This window comes from Oncorhynchus nerka, linkage group LG13 (genome assembly GCF_034236695.1).
Source record: "Oncorhynchus nerka isolate Pitt River linkage group LG13, Oner_Uvic_2.0, whole genome shotgun sequence".
In the NCBI taxonomy this organism is placed as follows: Eukaryota; Metazoa; Chordata; class Actinopteri; order Salmoniformes; family Salmonidae; genus Oncorhynchus; species Oncorhynchus nerka.
Window position 1 is genome coordinate 63,756,779 of NC_088408.1, and position 14,504 is coordinate 63,771,282.

The 14,504-nt window shown below is 43.0% G+C and overlaps 1 protein-coding gene across 2 annotated transcripts in view; it reads right to left on the reverse strand.

The window, feature by feature from the left end:
• Positions 1–298: 298 nt before the first annotated feature.
• Positions 299–14,504, reverse strand: part of LOC115139834 (long-chain-fatty-acid--CoA ligase ACSBG2-like) — an 18,084-nt gene continuing 3,878 nt past the window's right edge. For both annotated transcript variants that reach the window (XM_029677661.2, XM_029677660.2), the window contains 12 exons: positions 10,460–10,731; positions 9,238–9,326; positions 8,679–8,799; positions 8,020–8,100; positions 7,520–7,669; positions 7,078–7,245; positions 6,700–6,881; positions 5,850–6,083; positions 5,405–5,622; positions 3,920–4,059; positions 3,485–3,728; positions 299–981 (listed from right to left, as the gene is read on the reverse strand). In XM_029677661.2, the coding sequence (XP_029533521.1) occupies positions 896–981; positions 3,485–3,728; positions 3,920–4,059; positions 5,405–5,622; positions 5,850–6,083; positions 6,700–6,881; positions 7,078–7,245; positions 7,520–7,669; positions 8,020–8,100; positions 8,679–8,799; positions 9,238–9,326; positions 10,460–10,731 (1,985 nt within the window). In that variant the 3' untranslated portion in view covers positions 299–895. The remainder of the gene's footprint in view (positions 982–3,484; positions 3,729–3,919; positions 4,060–5,404; positions 5,623–5,849; positions 6,084–6,699; positions 6,882–7,077; positions 7,246–7,519; positions 7,670–8,019; positions 8,101–8,678; positions 8,800–9,237; positions 9,327–10,459; positions 10,732–14,504) is intronic.

The window sequence follows — 14,504 nt, forward strand, 5'->3', positions numbered from 1 at the left end:
TTTGTCATTATAGGATATTGTGTGTAGATTGATGAGAGAGACAATTCAATCAATTTTCGTGGAAAATGTGGAAAAACTCAAGGGGCCTGAATACTTTCCAAATTTACTGTATGTAGCTAGTATAAAGCCTCTTCACAAATGGTTTCTATCAAGTCATAGCTATCACATCACTGGCACCGTTCTCTGATGAGGAGATTTTGAATTGCTGCTCCAGTGAAAAAACAGACATTAAATTGGACAGCAGCAAGTAAGGTGTGTGTGAGATACTACCAAAGTTACTTTTTTTGTCCAGAAGAGCTTGTTGGCTTGAAATCGTTCTGATTTTATTGATCAAGTTCATTTAACACATAAACATTTACATTTCAATATTTCTTCATGTACACAGAAAAGCATTGGGTAAAATTCCAAACAATTGTTGTGATTCATAGTATTTTTATGGAATCAAAAACAAACATTAATGATAAAAGAATATGTTTCCGTATCATTGTCCTTCACTTAAAGTGATGTGTACTATATTGCAGTGCTAAATGATTGTCCTTGGTATGTCCTTAGATTCTCCTTGAACATGTTGAGAGAAAATAAGTGTGTTTTTGCAAACATATATTTTACAAATAATAAAATAAAAGTCTATGACAGTGATACGACTTTGAAAGTATTGCTACAGTTGCAATTACAGTTATTTTTTTATTACCAGAAGCACAAACTGCTTGCACAGTTGTGGACACTAGATTTGGCAATGATGATTATATGGTTGAATTACAAAAAAGTGCTAATATCGTTGCTGTGTAATCTTATGTGCATAAAAACAGCTTAAATATTGACATAGAGCAGATATATTTGATAGGACAATAACTACAACAGTCCAATGTTCTCCAGTCCTGTTTGAGTGCCTCTGTTACTCTTGTGCCATTCCATAAATAGCATTGATTTTCTCCTGGAACATTTTGACAACAACCCCCCTCTTTAGCTTCATGGTAGGTCCTGGAGAGAATATTGAAGAAAGAAAGGATATTGAACCAGACTTACTGTGCTCTCAAAATAAGTGTCCCCTCTTTCCTGTGCTCCAATCACATTTGATGTACTCAACAGCTTGGAAGAAAGATTATATCATGTAATGGTATCCAGAGGAATGTTGATTAGTTTGAAACAGTCACACGGCTGCCTCGTCAGATACTGTATGTGATGAACATTACTGGCAAAACATTCATTTCAGATACCGTATGTGATTAAGTTCAGATATTGTGCGTGAAACATTACTGGCAAAACATTTACTTCAATCTCGACGTTCTTTGTAAAAGTGTGTCAAATTCTGAAAAAGCGAATTATCTATTGAAAATTACATACAGTAACATCACAAGACTAGCTTTAGTTTAACAATCTAAGTTAGTTTAATATACAGTACTATCAAAAGTTTGGACACACCTACTCATTCAAGGGTTTCTCTTTATTTTTACTATGTTCTACATTGTAGAGTAATAGTGAAGACATCAACACTATGAAATAAAACATATGGAATCATGTAGTAACCAAAAACGTCTTAGACAAATCAAAATATATTTTATATTTGAAATACTTCAAAATAGCCACCCTTTGCCTTGATTACAGCTTTGCACACTCTTGGCATTCTCTCAACCAGCTTCATTGAGGTAGCCACCTGGAATGCATTTCAATTAACAAGTAGCCTTGTTAAAAGTTCATCTTAATGCGTTTGAGCCAATCAGTTGTGTTGTGACAAGGTAGGGGTGATATACAGAGTAGCCCTATTTGGTAAAAGACCAAGTCCATATTATGGTAAGAACAGCTCAAATAAGCAAGGGGAAATGACAGTCCATCATTACTTGAAGACATGAAGGTCAGTCAATCTGGAAAATGTCAAGAACTTTGAAAGTTTCTTCAAGTGCAATCGTAAAAACAATCTAGCGCTATGATGAAACTGGCTCTCATAAGGACTGCCACATGAAAGGAAGACCCAGAGTTACCTCTGCTGCTGAGGATAAGTTCCTTAGAGTTAACTGCACCTCAGATTGTGGCCCAAATAAATGCTTCAGAGTTCAAGTAAGAGACACATCTCAACATCAACTGTTCAGAGGAGACTGTTTGAATCAGACCTTTATTTAATTAACCTTCATTTAACTAGGCAAGTCAGTTAAGAGCAAATTCGTATTTACAATGACGGCCTACCCAGGCCAAACCCTAGCCAGGACGATGCTAAGCCTATGGGACTTTCAATGGCGGCCTGATGTAATACAGCCTGGAATAAAACCAGGGTCTGTAGTGATGCCTCTAGCACTGAGATGCAGTGCCTTAGACCACTACGCCTGTCACGACTTCCGACGAAGTCGGTCCCTCTCCTTGTTCGGGCGGCGTTTGGCGGTTGACGTCACCGGCCTTCTAGCCATCGCCGATCCACTTTTCATTTTCCATTTGTTTTGTCTTTGACTTACACACCTGGTTTCAATCCCCCAATTACCTGTTCATTATTTAACCCTCTGTTCCCCCATGTTTGTGATTGTTTCTGTGTAGGAAGGTCCGTTATTGTGGGTTCTGTTTTTGTATGGCATTTATTATATGTTGAGTAAAATACGTTTACACCAGCTACACCCAGACTTCCTTACAGCGTCACTCGGGAGCCCAATGGTTGAATTGCTGCAAAGAAACCACAACTAAAGGACACCAATAAGAAGAGGAGACTTGCTTGGGCCAAGAAACATGAGCAATGGACATCATACCGGTGGTAATCAGTCCTTTGGTCTGATGAGTACAAAAGTACATCCAACCGCAGTGTCTTTGTGAGACGCAGAATAGGTGAAGGCATGATCTCTGCATGTGTGGTTCCCACCATGAAGCATGGACAGGGAGGTGTGATGGTGCTTTGCTGGTGACACTGTCAGTGACTTATTTAGAATTCAAGGCACACTTAACCAGCATGGCTACCACATCATTCTGCAGCGATACGCCATCCCAGCTTGTTTGCGCTTAGCGGGACTATCATTAGTTTTTCAACAGGACATTGAGCCAAAACACACCTCCAGGCTGTGTAAGGGCTATTTGACCAATAAGGAGAGTGATGGAGTGCTGCATCAGATGACCTGGCCTCCACAATCACCCAACCTCAATCCAATTGAGATGAGTTGGACCGCAGAGTGAAGAAAAAACAGCCAACAAGTGCTCAGAATATGTGGGAACTCCTTCAAGACTGTTGGAAAAGCATTCTTCATGAAGCTAGTTGAGAGAATGCCAAGAGTGTGCAAAGCTGTCATCAAGGCAAAGGGTGGCTACTTTGATGATTCTAAAATATAAAGTGATTTGTTTAACACTTTTTTGGTTACTACATGATTCCATATGTGTGATTTCATAGTTTTGATGTCTTCACAATTATTCTATAATGTAGAAAATAGCCCCAAAAAATACAAATCCTTGAATGAGTGGGTGTGTCCAAACGTTTGACTGGTACTGTATATATTTCTCACACTGACTGACTCACCCAGTTCTCCCCCGGATATGGAGAAGTCTCTGTCCAAAATGACCCACTTCTGGACCCTCTGGGCGTTGGAGTTGGCCTTAGCATTTACTCGCTCTATGCCCTCCTGGATGGCCTTGTAAATAGCTGGCTCCTCACTGGCTATAATCTCAGAGGCCTTGGTTGCCATGACGCCACGCTGCTGGCAGAACGCCAAGGCCTCTGGGGTCAACTCGTCCGTTGGATCGCCGTTGTCGTCGACTACACACTACAGAAGGAGAGTGGGGTCAAAGGTTAGGAGTGATCCAGGAGTCTTTCTGAACAGAGCATGGTTCCAGATCTGTTTGTGCTGTATAATTCTATTTGAATTGCTTAATAATTCTAAAGCAATAATTCTAAAGTATGCCAATGAACATATGAGTTGGCAATACAGTCCACATCTAATGTTTGAGGCCTTACTTTGAGTGTGAGCATCATAGAGAGGAATTTGAGCTTGTCTCCGAGCAACATGGCGTTGCTGATGATGGCGGTCTCTGCTTTCACTGCATCCTCAATGGGCACAGGTGGAATATTCTCTCCTCCTGCTGTTATGATCAGCTCTGCAGGACAAGATATGTCATACTTAGCTAGATATTTAGATCATAGATCTACATGATGTTCAATGATGATTATCTTGTATATCCAGGCTCAAGGTAGGAGTTACCCTTAGGCACAGACTTAGGATCAGGGGAAGGTACACAAAATCGACCTTAGATCAGTGTCTTGAGGAAACAGCATCTTACTCACATCAAAACAGAACACTGGCAGGCATGTTGTGTAATGGCTATATACAGTAAATCTAGAAAATAAACTATTTTTTTATTTCTTTTTTATTTCACCTTTATTTAACCAGGTAGGCCAGTTGAGAACAAGTTCTCATTTACAACTGCGACCTGGCCAAGATAAAGCAAAGCAGTGCGACAAAAACAACAACACAGAGTTACACATGGGATAAACAAACGTACAGTCAATAACACAATAGAAAATCTGTAAACAGTGTCTGCAAAGGAAGTAATGAGGTAAGGCAATAAATAGGCCATAGTAGCAAAGTAATTACAATGTATCAATTAACACTGGAGTGATAGATGTGCAGATGAGGATGTGCAAGTAGAAATACTGGTGTGCAAAAGAGCAGAAAAATAAAGAAATATGAGGATGAGGTAGATAATTGGTTGGATGGGTTATTTACAGATGGGCTGTGTACAGCTGCAGTGATTGGTAAGCTGCTATGACAGCTGATACTTAAAGTTAGTGAGGGAGATATAAGTCTCCAACTTCAGTGATTTTTGCAATTTGTTCCAGTCATTGGCAGCAGAGAACTGGAAGGAAAGGTGGCCAAAGGAGGTGTTGACTTTGGGGATGACCAGTGAAATATACCTGCTGGAGCGCGTGCTACGGGTGGGTGTTGCTATGGTGACCAGGGAGCTGAGATAAGGCGGAGCTTTACCTAGCAAAGACTTATAGATGACCAGGAGCCAGTGGGTTAGGCAACGAGTATGTAGCGAGGACCAGCCAACGAGAGCATGCAGTTCGCAATGGTGGATAGTATATGAGGCTTTGGTGACAAAACGGATGGCACTGTGATAGACTGCATCCAATTTGCTGAGTAGAGTGTTGGAGGCTATTTTGTAAATTACATCGCCGAAGTCAAGGATCGGCAGAATAGTCCGTTTTACAAGGGTATGTTTGGCAGCATGAGTGAAGGAGGCTTTGTTGCGAAATAGGAAGCCAATTCTAGATTTCATTTTGGATTGGAGATGCTTAATATGAATCTGTAAGGATTACCTAGCCAGGTATTTATTGTTGTCCACATATTCTAAGTCAGAACCGTCCAGAGTAGTGATTCTAGGCAGGCAGGTGCGGGTAGCACCTGCCCGTCTAGCATCACTACTCTAAGTACTATACCCTTTATCCTCCCTGTGATGAACAGGAAGTTGTCCTTGTCGTGCTTGCCCAGGTCTCCAGAGTGCAGCCAGCCCTCCTGGTCCAAGGCCTCCTCAGTCTTCTCTGGCTCATTCAGGTAGCCCATGAACACATGACGCCCCCAGAAACAGATCTCACCATTCCCATCCTCGTCTGGCTTGTCCAACTTTGTCTGGCAGCCATTCACCACCTTTCCACAGCTGAGGACAACATCAAGATATTCTTTGTTGTTGACAGTTTGCTGTCTACTCTTTCTACGGTGAGACCGCAAAGGAAGAATCTATTAAATGTCACTTTTATATCTGATGGCTTATCGGTATCAATTCATGTTTTGCTATCACAGTGCTAGCTTTGTCAACTACAAATTAATGAATGTAAACAGTCATTAAAAATTGTCAGTGGACATCCTAGTTTTCCAGTTGCTGACCTCATGATCTTGAAGTTATTCTCCCAGGAGATGGTGTGAGGGCCGGTGCTTTCACTCATCCCATACAGCTCATACAAGGGGAGGCGAAGGCTCATGAAATACTCCAGGGTCTCCCTGGTGATGGGTGCGGCCCCTGTTAAGCAGTTCCTGCAGCGGTCCAGGCCCATGGCCCAGTGAACCTTCTTAAAAACCAGGTTGTTTGCCAGCATGTAGCCCCAGGGCAACAGGTTCTCACTGGAATCCACAACAAACAAGGAGGAATGCCACACATGGTGTAAAAGATTAAAGAGATTCTCTGTTACCTTTGTATACCTTTTAAGCAGTAGTTCTGATAGTGGCACTCACGAGCCAAAAGCGGTCCCCGAACATTGTGCACCGCGTCATTGCTCGCTGTCTCTTGTTTTGCTGTGTGTGCATCTTGCTAGCTGTCTCTCAAATGGTGAGGGGCTGATTGGCTGAAAATCAAATTGCTAGGGGCCTGGCCCACATGGTGGAAAATGTAGGGAAAATGGCGCTGCAAAGCTTCCAGTGAACAAACTAGGGGTTTGCTGGCTAATTGAGGTAAGACAGTAATTCTGCCCATAGATTATGCATGTATGAACAAAACAAATTGACATATCCAGCCCAAAGCGGGAGGATTAAAAAATATTTACTAGTCGCCAAACTTGGCTGGAATTTAATCTAGTTTAGAATACAAAAAATGCTATTTGGGCATGAGTGAGGATGTATGTTTTTTTTAATTGTTATTGATAAGATCATGTCTATGGGTGAAATTTGATGCACTGAAAATCTGCATTATTTCTACAGTACGGGTTTGATTGAACCACAAGAACCTGAGCTAAATTCTTACCCATTCATGGCACTGTAGCTGGCTTGCAATCCGATGGATTTAGCCCAGTCTGCCACTCTTTTCCTCATACCAGAGGACTTGGCACCAATGGCTTTCATCTTCTCCTGCATCTTCTCCCACACACGGGGAACTCCCAGGAAACTGGTGGGGCGCACCTCTTTCAGAGTAGTCCCCAAAGAGCCCTATGAAATCATAAAGTTGCTGGTTATCAAGTCATATCAAGTTACTCCAGTCCAAGTTACTCCAGTCCCACCCTTCCCAACCAAGTCAAAACCAAACCACCACAATTCAATCAATTGTTCCCAATGTAAATAGCATTTTGAATGGAAAGTAATGCACATCATCAATTTCTGTAGTATAATAGTTATGGATTCTGACCTTCAGGGCGTCTGGTTCTGCGAAATACGTCACCGCTGCGAATCTCATGGCGATCCACATGTCGTTGACCTGGGCAGCTACATGGCTCAGGGGCAGGTAGCTCACCACCACCTCCTCACCATGTTTCAGATCTGGCATGGTGCCCACCGCATTTGAAGTCCAGGTGATCTGAGGAGAGAGTCGGTCACCACTTAGAGGAAAAACTATACGCTACTTTTTTGTTTGTCCTTACCGTGAACAATACACGGACAAAATTGTGACTTTTTCACATACTGTATCCAGAGCACAGTGGCCACAGAGCTATCTCAACCATATAGCACTACTGTCATGTGTCTGAGGGAGCCACCACATTCTGTGAGGATGAAGGGAAGGCCAGCTGGTTACTGCAGTACAGTAAATGTACATGTAAATATAGAGCTTTTTCCTCAATAGGAATACTCACATTGTCATGACTCAGCATGACTCCTTTGGGGTTGCCTGTGGTTCCAGAGGTGTAGATGAGCGTACAACACTGGTTAGCCCTCTGACTGTCCACCACAGCATCTAGCCGTTCATCAGACACCTCCTCACCCAGCTTCATAAACTCAGCCCACTGTAGGAGGACAGAGGTTGAGTCGGTAACACCTGATTCACGTTATAGAGCCAATCCGAATCGTACTGTGCTGGCTTAGATATTTTCTATTCACACGATCCTTTTCAGAAGGGTTCCAACAACTATGGAGGCTGTGTTAACAAAGCCAGCCCAGTGCAGCTCGACTTGGCTCTGTTTGCTCAGTAATGTGAATGGATTAACAGTCTCACAGTTACAGTGTAGGAAAGGAAATATTCTAGGAAATAATGTGTGCTACTAACATTTCTATCTATTAGGCAAATAAATCATGTTTTTTTTTCAGCTGGCTAAACTTGATCTTGTTTATAGATATTATTTTGAGGCAAACTTACAGTGTACAAGTTTGGCAGCTTCTGTTGCAGTTCATCTTTGTACTGAACGATAGCTTTCAAGTGTGGAAGCTTGTCCTTAACCTGAAAGGTATGGACAAAGTAGGAATTTTAGAATTAATAATTTTGGCACAAAAACAAAAAACATTTTCACTTGATCTACTTACAAATAAAACAGCACAGTAATGGATTAATAATTTTTTTAATGTGTACATTATTTGCATAATTCTGTGCATAGGTTTTATGGCTATTGGTATTTTTCAGTTTTCTCCATATATTATTGTATACAAAATAATTGACGCATTTGTCTCACCCGTTTTTAAAATCTATTGCACACCTACTGTATATTACTTGACATGGAAAAATAAAACCAAAGTGTATTCATGTTTTCCTTATGTCTACTGTGTAATTTATCGTGATGTTAATGTGTCATATGTATTCAACTGACCGGATGTACATGCCTCTAGAGGTTATTTAAGTAGGTGTGTTTCACAGTAGTGTATCACCTGACGAAGATCCAACTCAGATCGAAACATATTTTGTTCTGCGTTTAATAAAATCACAATGGGAGTATACCAGAGTTGTGTACATGTATTTTTTTATTTTATTGGCAGACACGGCCAGGGGAACCGTATAGTTCAGTATGTGTTATGGGGTCTCACCTGGAGGATTTTGAGGAGCTGTTTGTGGTTCTCCACCACAAGGACATTGGCCTCACAGTTGTCTGCTACATACTGACATGCCTCGGGGGAGTTGGTGGTGTAGATGCCTGCAGCAAAACCCCTGGCACACAACACACATCAAACAAATTTCTTATTGAGGCGGTTTAGACTGTGAAGGCGGTTTAGACTGCTGAAGCAGCTGGTTGTCCAAGTCACACAGCATTTACAGTATGAACAATAGTGCAGGGTAGTGCATGGTAAGATAGGCATGGTAAGATAGTGCATGCTAGATGTATAATAATAGGGGCGGCAGGTAGTCTACTGGTTAGAGAGGTGAGCCAGTAACCGGAGGTTTGCCAGTTCGAATTCCGGGTCTGACGGGAAAATATTTGGCCTGTCGTTGTTCCCTTGAGCAAGGCACTTAAACACCCCCACAACAACATCTCCCCGGGTACCCAGTGTGGCAGCCCCCCCGCATCTCTCCAAAAACCTGTGTATGTACAGTATGTGTGTCTTTCAGAGGGGGTTAAAAGCAGAAGTCAAATGTTGTTATTATTACCCAGCCAGGATACAGCCAATGTCTGAGATGAACCACTCTGGAGAGTTAAAGCCCAGAATACCGACACCATGGTAACGCTCCAGCCCCAACTACAGTAGAGAGAGGAAGAGAAAGAGTCCGAAAGAAACATTTAGAATCAATAAGAATGTGGCACACTGCCTCATTTACTGTTGACCTACGTGATGCTTTGAAAAGTACTCCAGTTTATAGCCTCTCCTTGACACTGGAGACGTAACTTAAGCATTGAATCTAACACACCCAAGTGTTGGTTTTCACCAGCACCATTCTTACAAGGAGACAGACATGGCAATGAGAAAAAAAGGAAATTATTTCTGCTGTGTCAACATTCATCATCCCCTTTCACTGGAGGTAAAATTCTAAATAGTCCATAGCCCAGGGATCATCAACTAGATTCAGCCTTAAGACAATTTTTTAATTAAGCAATAAGGCCCTTAGCCGTGGTATATTGGACATATAAAACAACCCCCTGAAGTGCCTTATGGCTATCATAAACTGGTTACCAACATAATCAGAGCAGTAAAAATACATATTTTGTAACACCCGTGATATACCATGTCTGTCAGCCAATCAGCATTCAGAGCTCAAACCACCCAGTTGATAATGAAAAGTATGAAAATGTATGCACTCACTAATGTAAGTGGCTCTGGATAAGAGCGTCTGCTAAATGACTCAAATGTCAAATTTAAAAAAATTTAAAATTACAAATAATTTGTAGACCTCAGATTGACTGCAAGAAGCCCAAAAAGATATGTTTGACTAAAACATAATAATTTCAAACCTTGCTTACATTTGTATACGATCACGCATCTCTCTATTATCTGTGGGAGATTTCTTTAGTTAATTTCACTTAGGGCTTATTTCCAACAATGAAAAAATACATATAATACTAATCTACATATATTTTCATTAGTTTAGAAAATTTGGGGGGCCAAATAAAACCACCCGCTGGCCAAATCTGGCTCAAATTTGCCAGTTTTCAGTGATGTTAACCGATCTTCATTAGAATTCACTGGCAAAGTTCAAAAATACTCATACGCCTCTGTATAGATAGACACAAAAAAATGCAGAATACATCCTGGTAAAAGTACATCATAACATAGAACTTTGAGAGATTATTTTCCATTAAATTCCACGCAAGCATAGAACAGAGAGCAACTAAAGAGCACAGACACCGACACAACAAAAACACCAATAAACAGACCTTGAGGAAGCTCTTGGCCGCCAGTCGGCACTGCTGGAAATACTCCCTCCAGGTCAGGGTGACCCACTGCCCCTCTTTCTTAGATGCCAGTGCAGGCAGGTCTCCGTAGTGCTCCACCGTCTCCAGGAACATCTGGTGGACGGTCATGGGGGCCTTGCAGCCCAGCCCTGTCTCAGTCATCCTCAGCTTGACCGCCTGATCCCTAAAGGAGCACCAGAGTTGCTCCGCTGGGGCCAGAGACACATCCGACAGCTTCAGGGGCACCGAGGCACCTGTAGTGAAATCAAATCAAATCAAACGTAATTTGTCACATGCGTCGAATACAACAAGTGTAGACCTTGGTGTGAAATGCTTACTTACAAGCCCTTAACCAACAGTGTAGACCTTAAGTGTGAAATGCTTACTTACAAGCCCTTTAACCAACAGTACAGTTCAAGAAGAGTTAAGAAAATATTTACCAAATAAACTAAAGTAAAAATAATAAAAAGTAACACAATAACATAACAATAACGAGGCTATATACAAGGGGTACCGGTACCGAGTCAGTGTGCAGGGGTACAGGTTAGAGGTCATTTGTACATGTAGGTAGGGGTGAAGTGACTATGCATAGACAATAAACAGCGAGTAGCAGCAGTGTACAAAACAAATGGAGGAGGGGCGGGGGGGGTCAATGTAATAGTCCGGTGGCCATTTGATTAATTGTTCAGCAGTCTTATGGCTTCGGGGTAGAAGCTGTAAAGGAGCCTTTTGGTCCTAGACTTGGCGCTCCAGTAGACTTGGCGCTCCGCTTGCCGTGCGGTAGCAGAGAAAACAGTCTATGACTTGGGTGACTGGAGTCTCTGACAAATTTATGGGCTTTCCTCTGACACCGCCTATTATATACAGTGGGGAGAACAAGTATTTGATACACTGCCGATTTTGTAGATTTTCCTACTTACAAAGCATGTAGAGGTCTGTCATTTTTATCATAGGTACACTTCAACTGTGAGAGACGGAATCTAAAACAAAAAATCACATGTTTTTTAAGTAATTAATTTGCATTTTATTACATGACATAAGTATTTGATACATCAGAAAAGCAGAACTTAATATTTGGTACAGAAACCTGTTTGCAATTACAGAGATCGTACGTTTCCTGTAGTTCTTGACCAGGTTTGCACACACTGCAGCAGGGATTTTGGCTGTCGCTGGGCAATACGGACTTTCAGCTCCCTCCAAAGATTTTCTATTGGGTTCAGGTCTGGAGACTGGCTAGGCCACTACAGGACCTTGAGATGCTTCTTACGGAGCCACTCCTTAGTTGCCCTGGCTGTGTGTTTCGGGTCATTGTCATGCTGGAAGACCCAGCCACGACCCATCTTCAATGCTCTTACTGAGGGAAGGAGGTTGTTGGCCAAGATCTCGCGATACATGGCCCCATCCATCCTCCCCTCAATACGGTGCAGTCGTCCTGTCCCCTTTGCAGAAGAGCATCCCCAAAGAATGATATTTCCACATCCATGCTTCACGGTTGGGTTGGTGTTCTTGGGGTTGTCTTCATCCTTCTTCTTCCTCCAAACACGGCGAGTGGAGTTTAGACCAAAAATCTCTATTTTTGTCTCATCAGACCACATGACCTTTTCCCATTCCTCCTCTGAATCATCCAGATGGTCATTGGCAAACTTCAGACGGGCCTGGACATGCGCTGGCTTGAGCAGGGGGACCTTTCGTGCGCTGCAGGATTTTAATCCATGACAGCGTAATGTGTTACTAATGGTTTCTTTGAGACTGTGGTCCCAGCTCTCTTCAGGTCATTGACCAGGTCCTGCCGTGTAGTTCTGGAATGATCCCTCACCTTCCTCATGATCATTGATGCCCCACGAGGTGAGATCTTTGCATGGAGCCCCAGACCGAGGGTGATTGACCGTCATCTTGAACTTCTTCTATTTTCTAATAATTGCGCCAACAGTTGTTGCTTTCTCATCAAGCTGCTTGCCTATTGTCCTCTAGCCCATCCCAGCCTTGTGCAGGTCTACAATTTTAGCCCTGATGTCCTTACACAGCTCTCTGGTCTTGGCCATTGTGGAGAGGTTGGAGTCTGTTTGATTGAGTGTGTGGACTTTGAGTGTGTGGATTTTCTGGATTTTTGTTTTAGATTCCGTCTCTCACAGTTGAAGTGTACCTATGATAAGAAATTACAGACCTCTGTATCAAATACTTGTTCTCCCCACTGTAGGTCCTGGACTGCAGGAAGCTTAGTCCCCTCTGTAGTGCCTTAGGGTCAGATGCCGAGGAGTGCCATATCAAGCTGTGATGCAATCGGTCAAGATGCTCTCGATGGTGCAGCTGTAGATCTTTTCAGGATCTGGGGACCCATGCCAAATCTTTTCACTCTCCTGAGGGGGAACAGGTTTTGTCGTGCACTCTTCACGACTGTCTTGGTGTGTTCGAACCATAAATTATCTTTCGTAATGTTGTCACCAAGGAACTTGAAACTCTCGGCCCACTCCACTACAGCCCCGTTGATGTTAATAAGGGCGTGTTTGGCCCGCCTTTTCCTGTAGTCCACGATCAGCTCCTTTGTCTTGCTCACATTGAGGGAGAAGTTGTGGTCCTGGCACCACACTGCCAGTTCTCTGACCTCCTCCCTATAGGCTGTCTCATCGTTGCCGGTGATCAGGCCTACCACTGTTGTGTCATCAGCAAACTTAATGATGGTGTTGGAGTATTGTTTGGCCACACAGTCGTGGGTGAACAGGGAGTACAGGAGGGGACTAAGTATACACCCCTGAGGGGCTCCCGTGTTGAGGATCAGCGTGGCAGACGTGTTGTTTCCTACCCTTACCACCTGGGGGTGGCCCATCAGGAAGTCCAGGATCCAGTTGCAGAGGGAAGTGTTTAGTCCTAGGGTCCTTAGCTTAGTGATGAGCTTCGTGGGCACTATGGTGTTGAACGCTGAGCTGTAGTCAATGAATAGCATTCTCACATAGTGCTACGGGGTGGTAATATTTAGGCAGGTTACCTTTGCTTCCTTGGGCACAGGGACAATGGTGGTTTGTTTGAAACATGTAGGTATTACAGACTCGGTCAGGGAAAGGTTGAACATGTCAGTGAAGACACCAGTCAGTTGGTCCGCGCATGTTTTGAGTGCTAGTCCTGGTAATCCATCTGGCCCAGCGGCTTTGTGAATGTTGACCTGTTTAACGGTCTTGCTCACATTGGCTACCGAGAGTGTTATCACACAGTCATCCAGAACAGCTGGTGCTCTTGTGCATGCTTCAGTGTTGCTAGCCTCGAAGAAAGCATAAAAGGCATTTAGCTCGTCTGGTAGGCTCACGTCACTGGGCAGCTCGCGTCTGGGTTTCCCTTTGTAGTCCGTAATAGTTTTCAAGCCCTGACATATCTTATGAGCGTCAGAGCCGGTGTAGTAGGATTCAACCTCAATCCTATATTGACTCTTCCCTTGTTTGATGGATCGTCTGAGGGCATTGTGGGATTTCTTATAGGCGTCCGGATTAGTGTCCCACTCCTTGAAAGCGGCAGCTCTAGCCTTTAGCTCGTGGATGTTGCCTGTAATCCATGTCTTCTGGTTGGGATATGTATGTATGGTCACTGTGGGGTCGACGTCGTCGATGCACTTATTGATTAAGCCAATGACTAAGGTGGTATACTCCTCAATGCCATTGGATATATCCCGGAACATTTTCCAGTCTGTGCTAGTATAACAGTCCTGTAGCGTAGCATCCATGTCATCTGACCAGCAGGGGCAGCAGTTTCCTGCCATCAGTGGTAGTTTATGAAGTAATCTCAATGACTAGTATTCCCCTGACCTGTCCCCAGTGGACCGCAGGCAGGTACAGAATGAGAATGTGTTCTCAGTGAACTTACTTTGTAAAATAAGGGTTAAATAAAACAGAAGTCAGGGTGTGTGTTTATTTCTGAGAATCAGACTGGACTATCTCTATCCCACCCTTCTTCGTTGTCTCAGTGTGAAGCATAACCATTTGAACCCACTTAACTAGAGCTGGGCTGCCTGTATCATATTGATTCAGAGAATTTTTTATTT